The 17014-nt window shown below is 52.6% G+C and overlaps 1 protein-coding gene across 1 annotated transcript in view; it reads left to right on the plus strand.

Moving 5' to 3' along the window:
- The first annotated feature begins 543 nt into the window (after positions 1-543).
- Positions 544-17014, plus strand: part of RBCK1 (RANBP2-type and C3HC4-type zinc finger containing 1) — a 105926-nt gene continuing 89455 nt past the window's right edge. The window contains exons 1-3 of the mRNA XM_082258795.1: positions 544-791; positions 12798-12972; positions 15127-15261. Of these exons, the coding sequence (XP_082114921.1) occupies positions 606-791; positions 12798-12972; positions 15127-15261 (496 nt within the window). The 5' untranslated portion in view covers positions 544-605. The remainder of the gene's footprint in view (positions 792-12797; positions 12973-15126; positions 15262-17014) is intronic.

The raw sequence follows: 17014 nt of genomic DNA on the forward strand, positions 1-17014 counted from the left end.
TTTGTATGAATTATTTATCAATTGATTATTTTTGTAAACTTTTGTTATATTGTTATTATCATGATATTCTGTCCAGGAACAGAAAGAGGGGTGCAGTACCGAATATGACTGGAGGGTGGCGCTCTCTCACTCTCAGGTAGTGACATAAATGGTGTTGTCAGTGCACTGTACAGTGGGTGTAGTGCCGCATTGTGGCCGGCAGGTGGAGCACCTCAGTCTGGCAGTGTTCCATAGACTGTGCTGTCTGTTATTGTATTGTATGGGGGGTGTAGTATCGCGTAGCGTCCAGCAGGTGGGGCGCACACTCCTCTGTGCTGTCTGTTATTCTATTGTATGGGGGTGCAGTATCGCGTATATGGATTGTAGTACCGAGCAGTGACCGGCAGGTGGGGCGCACACACCTCTGTGCTGTCTGTTATTGTGGTGTAAGGGGATTGTAGTACCGCGCAGTGTCCGCTAGGTGGGGCGCACACACCTCTGTGCCGTCTATTATTGTGGTGAACGGGTGGGTTGTAGTACCGAGCAGTGTCCGGCAGGTGGCGCTGTGGTTCTCCCGGTATCCGGAAGTGTCCAGTCTGTCAGCCGATCACAGGGGGCCCCGGAGGATGATAATGGCGGGTGGGGGCCCCTCTCAGCCTCTGCCCACAGTGTTGGTGTCGGTTTTGGCCTGGCGGGAGGGGGAGGGGGACTCTCGGGAGGAACTTCAACTACAACTCAGTGTGGAGGCGGAGAATCCCGGAGACTTCCGACTGACTGTCCGCAACCCGGCCCGGGGGCCGAGTCCGAGCACGGTGAGTGGGGGAGGGGGTGTCCTGTGTTATTGGTGAGGAGGGGGGGGGGGGGTGTCCTGTGTTATTGGTGAGGAGGGGGGGGGTGTCCTGTGTTATTGGTGAGGAGGGGGGGGGTGTCCTGTGTTATTGGTGAGGAGGGGGGGGGGTGTCCTGTGTTATTGGTGAGGAGGGGGGGGGGGTGTCCTGTGTTATTGGTGAGGAGGGGGGGGGGTGTCCTGTGTTATTGGTGAGGAGGAGGGGGGGTGTCCTGTGTTACTGGTGAGAAGGGGGGGGGTGTCCTGTGTTATTGGTGAGGAGGGGGGGGGTGTCCTGTGTTATTGGTGAGGAGGAGGGGGGGTGTCCTGTGTTATTGGTGAGGAGGGGGGGGGTGTCCTGTGTTATTGGTGAGGAGGGGGGGGGTGTCCTGTGTTATTGGTGAGGAGGGGGGGGGGTGTCCTGTGTTATTGGTGAGGAGGGGGGGGGGTGTCCTGTGTTATTGGTGAGGAGGGGGGGGGGTGTCCTGTGTTATTGGTGAGGAGGGGGGGGGGTGTCCTGTGTTATTGGTGAGGAGGGGGGGGGGTGTCCTGTGTTATTGGTGAGGAGGAGGGGGGGTGTCCTGTGTTATTGGTGAGGAGGGGGGGGGTGTCCTGTGTTATTGGTGAGGAGAGGGGGGGGTGTCCTGTGTTACTGGTGAGGAGAGGGGGGGGTGTCCTGTGTTATTGGTGAGGAGGGGGGGGGTGTCCTGTGTTATTGGTGAGGAGGGGGGGGTGTCCTGTGTTATTGGTGAGGAGAGGGGGGGGGGGTGTCCTGTGTTATTGGTGAGGAGAGGGGGGGGTGTCCTGTGTTACTGGTGAGGAGAGGGGGGGGTGTCCTGTGTTATTGGTGAGGAGGGGGGGGGGTGTCCTGTGTTATTGGTGAGGAGGGGGGGTGTCCTGTGTTATTGGTGAGGAGGGGGGGGGTGTCCTGTGTTATTGGTGAGGAGGGGGGGGGGTGTCCTGTGTTATTGGTGAGGAGGGGGGGGGTGTCCTGTGTTATTGGTGAGGAGGGGGGGGGGTGTCCTGTGTTATTGGTGAGGAGGGGGGGGGGTGTCCTGTGTTATTGGTGAGGAGGGGGGGGGGTGTCCTGTGTTATTGGTGAGGAGGGGGGGGGTGTCCTGTGTTATTGGTGAGGAGGAGGGGGGGTGTCCTGTGTTACTGGTGAGAAGGGGGGGGGTGTCCTGTGTTATTGGTGAGGAGGGGGGGGGTGTCCTGTGTTATTGGTGAGGAGGAGGGGGGGTGTCCTGTGTTATTGGTGAGGAGGGGGGGGGTGTCCTGTGTTATTGGTGAGGAGGGGGGGGGTGTCCTGTGTTATTGGTGAGGAGGGGGGGGGGTGTCCTGTGTTATTGGTGAGGAGGGGGGGGGGTGTCCTGTGTTATTGGTGAGGAGGGGGGGGGGTGTCCTGTGTTATTGGTGAGGAGGGGGGGGGGTGTCCTGTGTTATTGGTGAGGAGGGGGGGGGGTGTCCTGTGTTATTGGTGAGGAGGAGGGGGGGTGTCCTGTGTTATTGGTGAGGAGGGGGGGGGGTGTCCTGTGTTATTGGTGAGGAGAGGGGGGGGTGTCCTGTGTTACTGGTGAGGAGAGGGGGGGGTGTCCTGTGTTATTGGTGAGGAGGGGGGGGGTGTCCTGTGTTATTGGTGAGGAGGGGGGGGTGTCCTGTGTTATTGGTGAGGAGAGGGGGGGGGGGTGTCCTGTGTTATTGGTGAGGAGAGGGGGGGGTGTCCTGTGTTACTGGTGAGGAGAGGGGGGGGTGTCCTGTGTTATTGGTGAGGAGGGGGGGGGGGTGTCCTGTGTTATTGGTGAGGAGGGGGGGTGTCCTGTGTTATTGGTGAGGAGGGGGGGGGTGTCCTGTGTTATTGGTGAGGAGGGGGGGGGTGTCCTGTGTTATTGGTGAGGAGGGGGGGGGGTGTCCTGTGTTATTGGTGAGGAGGGGGGGGGGTGTCCTGTGTTATTGGTGAGGAGGGGGGGGGGTGTCCTGTGTTATTGGTGAGGAGGGGGGGGGGTGTCCTGTGTTATTGGTGAGGAGGGGGGGGGGTGTCCTGTGTTATTGGTGAGGAGGGGGGGGGGGTGTCCTGTGTTATTGGTGAGGAGGGGGGGGGGTGTCCTGTGTTATTGGTGAGGAGGGGGGGGGGTGTCCTGTGTTATTGGTGAGGAGGGGGGGGGGTGTCCTGTGTTATTGGTGAGGGGGGGGGGTGTCCTGTGTTATTGGTGAGGGGGGGGGGTGTCCTGTGTTATTGGTGAGGGGGGGGTGTCCTGTGTTATTGGTGAGGGGGGGGGGTGTCCTGTGTTATTGGTGAGGGGGGGGGGTGTCCTGTGTTATTGGTGAGGGGGGGGGGTGTCCTGTGTTATTGGTGAGGGGGGGGGGGGTGTCCTGTGTTATTGGTGAGGAGGGGGGGGGTGTCCTGTGTTATTGGTGAGGAGGGGGGGGTGTCCTGTGTTATTGGTGAGGAGGGGGGGGTGTCCTGTGTTATTGGTGAGGAGGGGGGGGTGTCCTGTGTTATTGGTGAGGAGGGGGGGGGTGTCCTGTGTTATTGGTGAGGAGGGGGGGGGTGTCCTGTGTTATTGGTGAGGAGGGGGGGGGTGTCCTGTGTTACTGGTGAGAAGGGGGGGGGGTGTCCTGTGTTACTGGTGAGGAGGGGGGGGTGTCCTGTGTTACTGGTGAGGAGGGGGGGGGGTGTCCTGTGTTACTGGTGAGGAGGGGGGGGTGTCCTGTGTTATTGGTGAGGAGGGGGGGGGTGTCCTGTGTTATTGGTGAGGAGGGGGGGGGTGTCCTGTGTTACTGGTGAGAAGGGGGGGGGGTGTCCTGTGTTACTGGTGAGGAGGGGGGGGTGTCCTGTGTTACTGGTGAGGAGGGGGGGGGGGTGTCCTGTGTTACTGGTGAGGAGGGGGGGGGGGTGCTCTGTTTCATGATTAAAGTATGGAGGGGGAAGGGCTGTGATTTTGGATGAAGGTATCACATCCTAAACTGAGGAAATAATACAGGACCCCCCCCCCCCTCAGCACCTCTCTCTGTGTATATTCACATACACTCACCAGCCATTTATTAGGTACACATTGCTAGTTCCGGGTTGGACCCCCTTTTTTCTTCATTCTTTGTGGAATAGATACAACAAGATATCGGAAACGTTCCTCAGAGATTTTCCTCCATAGTGACATGATGGCATCACACAGTTGCTGCAGATTTGGTGGTTGCACATCCATGATGCCAATCTCCCGTTCCTCCACATCCCAAAGGTGCTCTATTGGATGAGATGTGGTGAGGGTGGAGACCATTGGAGGACAGTGACCTCATTGTCATGGTGAAGAAAGCAGTGGTGAGATGATTGGAGCTTTGTGACATGGGGCATTATCCTGCTGGAAGGAGCCATCAGAAGATGGGGACACTGTAGTCATAAAGGGATGGAGATGGTCAGCAACAATACTCAGGTAGGGGGAGGGGTTTATACCACTAAAGGGGCCCAAAGTGTGCCAAGAAAATATCCCCCCCACCATTACACCACTAGTCTGAACCGTTAGATATAAGTGTCTTCTCTTCATAGCTCGGCGTCCTTCCAGGTCCGCCGGTTTTCCGTCCCAGAGGCTGGGTTTAGCCGGGAGATGACACTAGGGGGGTGGGGGAGAACCGATCGGGGGACTCGGTCAGATCGAGGCAGCTGTGAAACGCACGAAGGTGATGGCGGGGGGGGGGGGGGGGCGGGGCAGCAACAAGTTTCGGAGCATGCGTGAACCGCTCCTTCCGGGATATGCAAACTGTGGCCCTCCAGATGTACCCAGGAGGCACAGCAAGACTCTGACAGCCACAAGCATGACACCCAGAGGCATGATGGGAGTTGTAGTAAAAGCTGGAGGGCCACAGTTTGCATTTCCCGGATTTAGAGCCTCCGCTTAAGCCCTCATGCACACTGGACGTTTTTGGAGCTGCTGTTAGCAGCGTCAGACGTTTTTTTTTGCAGCTGCAGAACGCCCATCCATGTTATTCTATGGCCTCATGCACACATAGAGCTTTTAGGAGCTCCAAGTGGCATAGGCGTTTTACAGCTCCAAAAAAAACCCAGGAACTGTGGGTTCAGGAGCTCCAGCGTCAAGCTGCAAAAAACGTCTGATGCTGCTAAAGGCTGAATAACGTTGCTTAACGTGCGTTAAGCCACGTTATACGTTTTTTTTCTTCCATTCAAAATCAATGGTTCCCTATGGGAGCCTATTGATTTGAATGGAAGTCACACCGCAGGTCGGATCGGGGTGATCCGACTTGCGGTGCGACCTGCACTGTGAGAATCTTGAGGGGGAACTCCACGCCAAAATGGGGAAAAAAACGGCGTGGGGTTCCCCCCCAGGTTCCAAACCAGGCCCTTCGGATCTGGTATGGAATTTGAGGGTAGCCCCGCGCCGAAAAAACGGCGTGGGGTCCCCCCCAAAATCCATACCAGACCCTTATCCGAGCATGCAGTCCGGCATGCCAGGAAAGGGGAGGGGACGAGCGAGCGGCCCCACCCCCCCTGGATCATACCAGGCCACACGCCCTCAACATGGGGGGGGTGTGGGTGCTTTGGGGCAGGGGGGGCTCTGCACCCCGCACCTCAAAGCACCTTGCCCCCATGTTGATGAGGACAAGGACCTCATCCCCACAACCCTGGCCGGTGGTTGTGGGGGTCTGCGGGCAGGGGGCTCATCGGAATCTGGAAGCCCCCTTTAACAAGGGGGCCCCCGATCCCGGACCCCCTCCCTATGTGAATGGGTATGGGGTACACTGTACCCCTACTCATTCACCCCATAAAATGCAGTGTATGGAAATAACGACAGGAGACGTTTTGGAAAATTTATTAAAAATCTTCATCCGGCTCTTGTCCTCTCCGGGGGTCTTCTCCTCTCCGAGGGTCTTCTGCTCTTTTGCTGTCCGCCCTTCTTGTCTTCTCCTCTCCGGGGTCTTCTGCTGTCTTCTGCTCTTTTGCTGTCCGCCCTTCTTGTCTTCTCCTCTCCGGGGGTCTTCTGCTGTCTTCTCCTCTCCGGGGGTCTTCTGCTGTCTTCTCCTCTCCGGGGGTCTTCTGCTGTCCGCCCTTCTGCTGTCCAATCTTCTTGTCTTCTCCTCTCCGGTCTTCTGCTCCTTTGCTGTCGGCTGTCGGTTGTCCTTCTTCCTCCGGTCCTCCTCCTCCGACGTCTTCAGCGATAATGCCGGCCTTTGGTCTCTGCAGCTTATTATATAGCCATTAGGGGCGTGGTCGCCAGATGACGTCATCGGGAGACCACGCCCCCTTGTGTCACAGATGACGTCATCTGGCGACCACGCCCCTAATGGCTATATAATAAGCTGCAGAGACCAAAGGCCGGCATTATCGCTGAAGACGTCGGAGGAGGAGGACCGGAGGAAGAAGGACAACCGACAGCCGACAGCAAAAGAGCAGAAGACCGGAGAGGAGAAGACAAGAAGATTGGACAGCAGAAGGGCGGACAGCAGAAGACCCCCGGAGAGGAGAAGACAGCAGAAGACCCCCGGAGAGGAGAAGACAAGAAGGGCGGACAGCAAAAGAGCAGAAGACAGCAGAAGACCCCGGAGAGGAGAAGACAAGAAGGGCGGACAGCAAAAGAGCAGAAGACCCTCGGAGAGGAGAAGACCCCCGGAGAGGACAAGAGCCGGATGAAGATTTTTAATAAATTTTCCAAAACGTCTCCTGTCGTTATTTCCATACACTGCATTTTATGGGGTGAATGAGTAGGGGTACAGTGTACCCCATACCCATTCACATAGGGAGGGGGTCCGGGATCGGGGGCCCCCTTGTTAAAGGGGGCTTCCAGATTCCGATGAGCCCCCTGCCCGCAGACCCCCACAACCACCGGCCAGGGTTGTGGGGATGAGGCCCTTGTCCTCATCAACATGGGGGCAAGGTGCTTTGAGGTGCGGGGTGCAGAGCCCCCCCTGCCCCAAAGCACCCACACCCCCCCATGTTGAGGGCGTGTGGCCTGGTATGATCCAGGGGGGGTGGGGCCGCTCGCTCGTCCCTTCCCCTTTCCTGGCATGCCGGACTGCATGCTCGGATAAGGGTCTGGTATGGATTTTGGGGGGGACCCCACGCCGTTTTTTCGGCGCGGGGCTACCCTCAAATTCCATACCAGATCCGAAGGGCCTGGTTTGGAACCTGGGGGGGAACCCCACGCCGTTTTTTTCCCCATTTTGGCGTGGAGTTCCCCCTCAAGATTCTCACAGTGCAGGTCGCACCGCAAGTCGGATCACCCTGATCCGACCTGCGGTGTGACTTCCATTCAAATCAATAGGCTCCCATAGGGAACCATTGATTTTGAATGGAGGCAGAAAAAAACGCTGCTAACAGCTACTGTGGCCAAACGTGCAATAACGCTAGTAGAAAAAGCTACTGAAAGCACGTTTTTACAGCTGCTGTTTCCCGGCGTTATGTAAACAGCTTTGGAGCACGTTTTTATGACGCCCTGTGTGCATGGAGCCTAACCGCTTTATGACCGCTCATCGCAGTCATACTGTAGCAGGAAACCGCTCCTGGGCAAACCAATGTAGGTATACGTCGGTCGCACGCAGGAGGCTAGGGGGCGAGCACTGCGCAGCCAGCGGCACTCTCCCGTCGTTGTCGGAAGTACAAAAAACGGAGGAGTCGGAACATTTATCTACCGACTCCACAGCCCTGCCCCCGCCCCCACTAGACAGCAGGGACTCCGATGCACAGGGCAGGCAGGTCCAAAATCCACCTGACACCCGCGGTCGCTCCCCACTGAGAGAGAAGAACGGTCGGATGTTGTAAACACAGCTGACCGTTCTTCTCCCTGGAATAATCACAGAGCGCCTGTGATCCTTCTATATAGGAACACAGGTCTCTATGGTCATTTCACAAGCCACACCCCCCCACAGTTAGAATCACTCCCCTAGGCTTACATTTAACCCCTTGATCACCCCTGGTGTTAACCCCTTCCCTGCCAGTGTCATTATTACAGTAACAGTGCATATGTATAGCACTGATTTCTGTAGTAATGTCACTGGTACCCCCAAAAGTGTCAAAAATGTCAGTCAGGGGTCCGATCTGTCCGCCGCAATGTCACAGTCCCAAAAAAAATCGCAGATCGCCGCCATTACTAGTAAAAAATAAAAACAATAAAAATGACATAAATCTTTCCCGTAGTTTGTAGACGCGATAATTTTTGCATCAAAATACGCTTATTGGGATTTTTTTTTTTTTTTACCAAAAATATGTAGCAGAAAACAAATTGGCCTAAAATGTTATTGATTTTTAATTTTTTTTTTAATAAAATCTTTTATATAGCAGAATGTGAAAAATATAGTTTTTTTTTTTTTTTTTTTTTACCAACGTTTATTGCGATTATTTTTGGTAAAAAAAAAAAGAAATCGCAATAAGCAATGGTAAAAAAAAAAATATATATATTTTTCACATTCTGCTATATAAAAGATTGTATTAAAAAAAAAAATAACATTTTAGGTCAATTTGTTTTTTGCTACATATTTTTGGTAAAAAAAAAAAAAAAATGTACCAAAAAACAAATTGGCCTAAAAGGTTAAATTTTGATTTTTATTTTTTTTTAATACAATGTTATATAGCAGAATGTGAAAAATAGTTTTTTTTTTTACCATCGTTTATTGCGATTTTTTTTTTTTTTTTTACCAAAAATATGTAGCAGAAAACAAATTGGCCTAAAATGTTTTGTTTTAAATTTTTTTTTTTTTTTTTTCAGAATTGTCGCTCTTTTTTTTTTTTTTTTTTTTTTTTTTGTTTTTTATAGCGCAAAAAATAAAAATCGCACAGGTGATCAATTACCACCAAAAGAAAGCTCTGTTTATGGGGAAAAAAAAAGAAAATTTTATTCGGGTACAGCGTCGCACGACCGCGCAATTGTCTGTTAAAGTAACGCAGTGCCGAATCGCAAAAAATGGCCTGGTCATTAAGGGGGGAAAACCCTTCCGGTCCAGAAGTGGTTAAAACAAAAAAAAAAAAATAATATATATATAAGTTGGGGAAATAATTTTCTAGCAAATACAAAATGCTGATTCTTCTATTTATGAGAGAAGTGTCAGAATTGGCCCGGGGGCGGGGGATGGGTATAGATACGGAGTCATGAGAACAGGATATAAAACATGCTCCCAGTATTCCTATCATTAGAGATGTAGGTGAGTGCCGTTCCTCGTACATTTGGGGTTCATATACATCAGCTGACCCCCCGACACCCCAATACTCAGGAGTCATCATATCCGGAGATATTCCATTGTATGATGGAAGTATTGCAATAACGAAGACTGAATCCTGTGAGATCTCCGGATATGATGACTCCTGAGTATTGGGGTGTCGGGGTCAGCTGATGTATATGAACCCCAAATGTATGAGGAACGGCACTCACCTCGTGTTTTATCTTCTCTAATGGCAGGAAAATGAGGAGGAGGTTTTATGTTATGAATGGTTACCTTTTAATGTTTTGTTGCCTTTCAGTTTTTCTCTGTTCGGGCTTATATAAATATATGTATGTATAGGGGGGCAATGTGTACTGAGAGGGGGGGGTAGGTCTATACCTCTATGGGGGGCATTTTTTTTAGGTGTGTTGGGGTTGGTTGATACCCCTGCACGCATTGTGTACTGAGAGAGGTGTTGGAGGGTTTTCTGCCCCTACGGGGGGTTTATACTGCAAGGAAGGCTCTGTGGGGGTTTGTTCTGACGTGTTTTGGGGGGGGGGCGGCTCTGCCCTTATGGGGTGCTTGACCTAGGGTGGAGGGGTGTTTGGGGGGGGGTGGCTCTGTGCCCTTATGGGGATTTACTCTGGGGTGGAGGGGTGTTTGGGGGGCTCTGTACTCTTATGGGGATTTACTCTGGGGTGGAGGGGTGTTTGGGGGGCTCTGTACTCTTATGGGGATTTACTCTGGGGTGGAAGGGTGTTTGGGGAGCTCTGCGCCCTTATGGGGATTTAGCTGGGGGGGAAGGGTGTTTGGGGGGCTCTGTGCCTTTATGGGGTGCTTGACCTAGGGTGGAGGGGAGTATGGGGGGGATCTGTTCCCTTACTGGGATTTACTCTGGGGGGGGGGATTTGTGCCCCTATGGGGATGTACTCTGGGGTGGAGGAGAGTTTGGGGGAGGTGGAAAGCTTTTTTGGGGGCTCTGTGCTCTTATGGGGTGCTTGACCTGAGGTGGAGGGGTGTTTGGGGGCTCTGTGCCCTTATGGGGATTTACTCTGGGGTGGAGGAGAGTTTGGGGGGCTCAGTGCCCTTATGGGGATTTACACTCGGGTGGAGGGGAGTTTGGGGGGGCTTTGTGCCCTTATGGGGATTTACTCTGGGGTGGTGGGGGGTTTGGGGGGGCTCTGTGCCCTTATGGGGATTTACTCTGGGGTGGAGGGGAGTTTGGGGGGCTCTGTGCCCTTATGGGGATTTACTCTGGGGTGGAGGGGAGTTTGGGGGGCTCTGTACTCTTATGGGGATTTACTCGGGTGGAGGGTTTTTGGGGGCTCTGTGCCCTTAAGGGGATTTACTCTGGGGTGGAGGGGTGTTTGGGGGGCTCTGTGCCCTTATGGGGTGCTTGACCTAGGGTGGAGGGGAGTATGGGGGGGGGGTCTGTTCCCTTACTGGGATTTACTCTGGGGGGGGGGATTTGTGCTCCTATGGGGATGTACTCTGGGGTGGAGGAGAGTTTGGGGGAGGTGGAGAGGTTTTTTGGAGGCTCTGTGCTCTTATGGAGTGCTTGACCTGAAGTGGAGGGGTGTTTGGGGGCTCTGTGCCCTTATGGGGATTTACACTCGGGTGGAGGGGAGTTTGGGGGGCTCTGTGCCTTTATGGGGATTTACTCTGGGGTGGAGGAGAGTTTGGGGGGCTCTGTGCCCTTATGGGGATTTACACTCGGGTGGAGGAGAGTTTGGGGGGGGGGGCTCTGTGCCCCTATCTGGATTTACTTTGGGGTGGAGGAGAGTTTGGGGGGGGGGCTCTGTGCACTTAAGGGGATTTACTCTGGGGTGGAGGGGTGTTTGGGGGGCTCTGTGCCCTTATGGGGTGCCTGACCTAGGGTGGAGGGGTGTTTGGGGGGATTTGTGTCCTTATGGGGATTTACTCTGGGGTGGAGGAGAGTTTGGGGGTGCTCTTATGGAGTGCTTTACCTGGGGTGTTTGGGGGGGCTTTGTGCCCTTATGGGGATTTACTCTGGGGTGGAGGAGAGTTTGGGGGGCACTGTGCCCTTATAGGGAGTTACTCTGGGGTGGAGGGGTGTTTGGGGGGCTCTGTGCCCTTATGGAGTGCTTGACCTGGGGTGTTTGGGGGGGCTTTGTGCCGTTATGAGGATTTATTCTGGTGGGGGGGGGGGCGTGGCTTTGGGAGAGATGTTGCGGGGGCTCTGTGCCCCTTAGGGGTGGTATATACTGGGAGGGGTATTGGTGGGAGGTCTTTGTGCCCCTATAGGGTTTTTTTTAGGGGGGCTGAGGGGTGTTTGAGGGTCTCCGTGCCTATATGGGTTTTTTTTTCTTAGGGAGGAGTGTTTGGGGGGCTCTGTGTCCATATGTGGGGTTTGTTGGGGGGCTTTGTATCCCTCTGGGGGTTCCTCTATCTGGATATGATCTCTGTATCCTGGGGGAGGGATGTGTCCCTATGTGGGGGCTCCTATCAGGTGACACATGCTCTGTGCATTGGCCCCCCCCCCCCCCCGCACTGGTTTGTCAGTGGCGGTGTCATGGCTTCCAGTTTTCCTGTTGGGTTGATCTCCGCTCACTTGCTGTAATCTCCCCTCCGGGGACACAGACAGCAAATAAAGCTGAACACACCATCTTCCCTTCCCCCGCTTCATCCAAAAAAAGAATATCAGTTTTGGCTGAAGTCCCACTTTAATAGAAGTTCTCCTCTCGTGGGACGGCCATGTTTGTGGTGGGGAAGCTGCGGCAGAGCTCTCTTCTGCTTTCTTTTCCTCCTCACTGCTTCTCCTCTTGGTGTGTCCACCAGCAGGTAAAGGTGGAGTTTCAGCTGGTTATAAAGTATGCCTTCCAGTGAAACCTTTCCTCCCCTAATTCTCGGCTCTGCTCCTGCACACCTGAGAGTTTTAGGTGACCCTCCCCCATTTTTAGGTGTCCCAACTCCTTCTATTACATTCAGTGCCGAGATCTCACCCATAGAGTCTCTGAGGGATAGAAGAGATGTTAGAAAAAGGTGTTTCAAAGTAATAGAGACATAATTCAGCAATTAGAAAAATAAGGTAGAATTGAGAAGTAAGAATACTTGCATTCAATGTCCTGGGTGTTATCAGAGTTCAATCGCTGAGCCAGTGGTGATCGGTTCTCAAACTTGATAGATGTTCCTTCTTGATGTTACCATGAGAACTCTCCACTTGTTAGGAGTCTGCCTTTTTTCTCTGGGATAAAAGGGGTGTTGACAGATGCCCCTGACCAATTAAAACAGAGTGGCAATGGCCTGTCCTGGGGTTTTTATGAACGCATCAGGACCCTCCTCTTTGAACAGTTTTATACCACTATTCATATCTTGAAATATGTATTGGTTACATTCTTTCAATGGATAGTTTTATTATTCAGCATGTAATTTCGCATCCAGGGATACCAAACACAGAATATGTCAGATAAACTTGTCACCCAGGGAAGATCTGACAGCTATCTTCCATTCTATATGTGCTAGTGTGGTCATGCATGGTCGTAATTCGATCAGTATGACATTTCTCATCCAAATATATACTTATTGTTAATATGTCATGTTCCTGTCTGCATTTAATCGTGTGTGGATTTGTCAAGGTTTTAATGAGCAGCTGGTTGAGTGCTATTTATGACTCAGTTCTGGTTATCCTTTATGGATTTGAGTTTTAGGTGACTCTCCCCGATTTTTAGGTGTCCCCGCTCCTTCTATTGCATTCAGTGCCGAGATCTCACCCATAGAGTCTCTGAGGAATAGAAGAGATGTGGGATAGGAGGAGTCTCCGGCATCCCCCAACTCCTCCTCCCTAACACTGAAAATACCGGTTTTGGGTGGAATTGACTTCTCTGTTCTCTTGCAGATTGTTGGGGAGTTCAGGCTGAGAGATATCGCCTATGATCTGAGGAGCCCGCTGTGTCACCAGCTGACCATCTTGGAGGATCCCACTACTTGTATGACCTTCAACTTTGATGATGAGCGGGAGGCCCAGAAGTTTTGGACGGTGGTGAGCAGCTCCCACAGGGAGGCCCAGAAAGGTGAGGCCAGAGATGGTAATAGAGGAGAGTGAGTCTTCCAGGGATGATAATAGTGGGGGGAAAGTTGTGTCTGCTGGGGGGGGGGGGGGCTGAGGATAATAGGTAGGTAAGGTGAAGTACTACAGGACGACTCCTTAAGGAAGGATGGGGAGAGGGGGAGGGTGAGTCTTCTGGGGAAGGCTGGGGATAATGATAGGGGAGGCCAGAGACAGTAATAGGGGAGGGTGTGTCTTTAGGAGAAGGCTAGGGATGGTGATAGGTGAGGGGGAGTCTGCTGGGGGAGGCTAAAGATGAGGATAGAGGGGTGTGAGTCCTCCCAGGGAGGCTGAGGATGATGATAGGGGAAGGTGAGTTCTTAGGGGGCGGCTGAGGATAGTTATAGGTAGGGAGGCCAAGGATGATGATAGCGGAGGGTGAGTATTCCATGGGAGGCTAAGAATAAGAGAGTGGAGGGTGAGTCTCCTAGGGGAGGCCAAAGACTATAGGGGAGTCCTCTTGGGAAGACCAGGGATGATGTTGGGGAAAAGTGAGTGCTCTGGGGGAGGCTCATGATTATAGGGAAGGATTAGTCCTCTGGGGGAGGCCAGGGATAATTATAGGTTGGGTTAGTCCTTCAGGGATGCGGAGGGTGAGTGGGGGGCTAAGAATGATGATGGGAGAAGGAAGGGTAAGTCTACCAGGGGAGGACAAAGATGATAGAGGAGTCCTCTTGGGAAGACCAGGGATAGATGGTGGGGAGGAGTGAGTCCTCTGGGGGAGGCCGGGTATAATTAATTGCCCAAGCATGATAGCTTAGGGTGAGTATTCTGTGGGAGGTGAAGGATTATGATGATAGAGGAACAAATTGGTACTCTGGAGAGGCCAAATACACGGATAGAGGAGCGTGAGTCCTCCCAGGGAGGCTAATGATGATTTATAGGGAAGAGTTACTCCTCTAGGGGAGGCCGGGGATAAATATAGAAAGGGTTAGTCCTTCAGGGAGGCCAAGCATGATGATAGCGAAGAGTGAGTATTCCATGGGAGGCCAAGGGTGATGATAGCGAAGGGTGAGTATTCCATGGGAGGCCAAGGGTGATGATAGCGAAGGGTGAGTATTCCGTTGGAGGCCAAGATTGATGATTGGGAGGGAAGGGTGAGTCTTTCAGGGAGGCCAAGGAGGGAGAATCCACCAGGGGAGGCCAAAGGTAAGTATAGAGGAGAATGAATTTTCCAGGGGAAGCCAAGGTTGATGATAGGGCAAGGTGAGTCCTCTTGAGAAGGCCGGGGATAATTATATGGCCAAGGGTGATAGTGTAGGTGGATATTCTGTAGGAGGGGAAGGAAGTGTGAGTCCTTTGGGGGAGGCCAAAGATGATGATGATAGCAGAGGGTGAGTATTCCGTGAGAGGTCAGGTTGATAGGGGAGGTAAGTCTTGCAAGGGAGGCCGGGGATGATGATAGGTAAAGGGAAGGGTGAGTCCTCTGGGGGAGGCCAGGCATGGAAGAGTCCTTTAGGGAGGGCAAGCATGATGATAAAAGGGCGAGTATTCCATAGGAGGCCAAAGATTATGATAGTGTAAAGAAGGGTAAGTCCTTAAGGGAGGCCAATTGTGAAGATAGTGAAGGGGAGTATTCCATGGGAAGCCAAAGATGATGATAGGAGAGGGGAGGGTGAATACTGTGGTGGAGACCAGGGATGATCATGATAGGAGAGAGAAGGGTGAGTCCTCAAGGAAGGCCAGGGATGATGATAGGGGAGAGTGAGTCCTCTGCAGGAGGCCACTCTAATAAGGAAGAAAGGGTGAGTCCTCCAGGGATACTAATGGGGGGATAAGGGTGATGGGTTGTCTGGAAATAATGATGGGAAGAGTGAGTCCTCCAGGGAGTCTGGGGATGATGATATGGAAAGGTTGAGGTTGAGGATGATGATACAGAAGATGGAGGTAAAACAGAATTGGTCATGTGAAGCATTGTACCCCCAGAGTTCTCTGCATGTTGCCCAATAAACCCTGGCAGAGGCTTGGAGTGCCTTTTGTGGCTCTGGTCATGTGACACGCCCGTTCTTCTGTCTCCCCTCTTGAAAGCTACAGACAAATTTGTGATATTGCCCAGAACTGAGAACCAGTGAAGACGGTTTTATTTCTCTGTATTTATCAAAGTATTTTTTTTTCACAGCTGTGAAAAGTCAGATGGACCTCTCTGGAAAGAAGCCCCTGATTCCTACCAAACCCAGGAGCCCCCCGAATGTTGGAGAACCCCTCTCACCAGAGGCCAGTCCCACTTCGCTAATGGGCAACCTGTGCACTAAGGGTAAGTGGAGACGCTGTGACAAGTGTATGTTGCGGTGCATTTTCAGGGTAGCAAATCCTTAAAGTAAAGCGTGTGGAGGGGCGGGGTTATGTAGCGCCTGCTGGTTGTCAAGGATGGTGTTTTTTGGTGTTCTGAAGGGGTTATCTGGCATCCAAAGGGTGTAGAGGGACGAGGGTATCTGACGTCCGACAGGGGTGGAGGGGCGGGGTTATCTGGCGTTCTACAGGTGTGGAGGGGCGGGGTTATCTGGCATTCTACAGATGTGGAAGGGCGGGGTTATCTGGCATCCTACAGGTGTGGAGGGGCGGGTTATCTGGCATCCTACAGGTGTGGAGGGGCGGGTTATCTGGCATCCTACAGGTGTGGAGGGGCGGGGTTATCTGGCATCCTACAGATGTGGAGGGGCGGGGTTATCTGGCATCCTACAGATGTGGAGGGGCGGGGTTATCTGGCATCCTACAGATGTGGAAGGGCGGGGTTATCTGGCATCCTACAGGTGTGGAGGGGCGGGTTATCTGGCATCCTACAGGTGTGGAGGGGCGGGGTTATCTGGCGTCCTACAGATGTGGAGGAGCGGGGTTATCTGGCGTCCTACAGGTGTGGAGGGGCGGGGTTATCTGGCGTCCTACAGGTGTGGAGGGGCGGTGTTATCTGGCGTCCTACAGGTGTGGAGGGGCGGGGTTATCTGGCGTCCTACAGGTGTGGAGGGGCGGGGTTATCTGGCGTCCTACAGGTGTGGAGGGGCGAGGTTATTTGGCGCTCGACAGGTGTGGAGGAACGGGGTTATCTGGTGTCCGAAGGGTGTGACGGGGCAGGGTTATTTGGTGTCTGGGTGTAGTGGGGTTATCTGGCGTCCAACAGGTGTGGAGGGGCGGGGTTATCTGGCTTCTGATGGGTGTGGCGGGGTTATCTGGCGTCCAAAGGGCGTGGCGGGGTTATCTGGCGTCTGCCAGGTGTGGAGGGGCGGGTTTATCTTGCGTCCGATGCATGAGGCGGATTGTCTGGGTGTGAGGGGCGGGGTTATCTGGCACCTGAAGGGGGTGAGGGGTGGGATTATTTGGCATCCAAAGGGTGTGGGGGGCGGGGTGATCTGGGGCTTCCCTTTGCAATTTGAAGCGTTAGGTTAAAACTAAAACTACAGCTCCTAGCTTTCCTAGCAATTGCCCCCCATAGTGGAAAATTATTTGGGAGTGGCCTTTGTAGACTACTGGATGGGATCAGGCAATGCTGGACGGATTTACATGTCATGGGCGGGGTTAGGAGGAACTGTGCAGCAATTACTAGGTGATGGATGTGCATGTGGATGTCCACTTCTGTCATCTGGGAATGACTGATGATGTAACACACATATATATTTATATATATATATATATATATATATATATTATACAGTGGGTACGGAAAGTATTCAGACCCCCTTAAATTTTTCACTCTTTGTTATATTGCAGCCATTTGCTAAAATCATTTAAGTTCATTCTTCTTCCTCATGAATGTACACATAGCACCCCATACTGACAGAAAAACACAGAATTGTTGACATTGTTGCAGATTTATTAAAAAAGAAAAACTGAAATATCACATGGTCCTAAGTATTCAGACCCTTTGCTGTGACACTCATATATTTAACTCAGGTGCTTTCCATTTCTTCTGATCATCCTTGAGATGGTTCTACACCTTCATTTGAGTCCAGCTGTGTTTGATTATACTGATTGGACTTGATTAGGAAAGCCACACACCTGTCTATATAAGACCT

Source organism: Pelophylax lessonae (assembly GCF_965119305.1).
Source record: "Pelophylax lessonae genome assembly, chromosome: 5".
Taxonomy (NCBI): domain Eukaryota; kingdom Metazoa; phylum Chordata; class Amphibia; order Anura; family Ranidae; genus Pelophylax; species Pelophylax lessonae.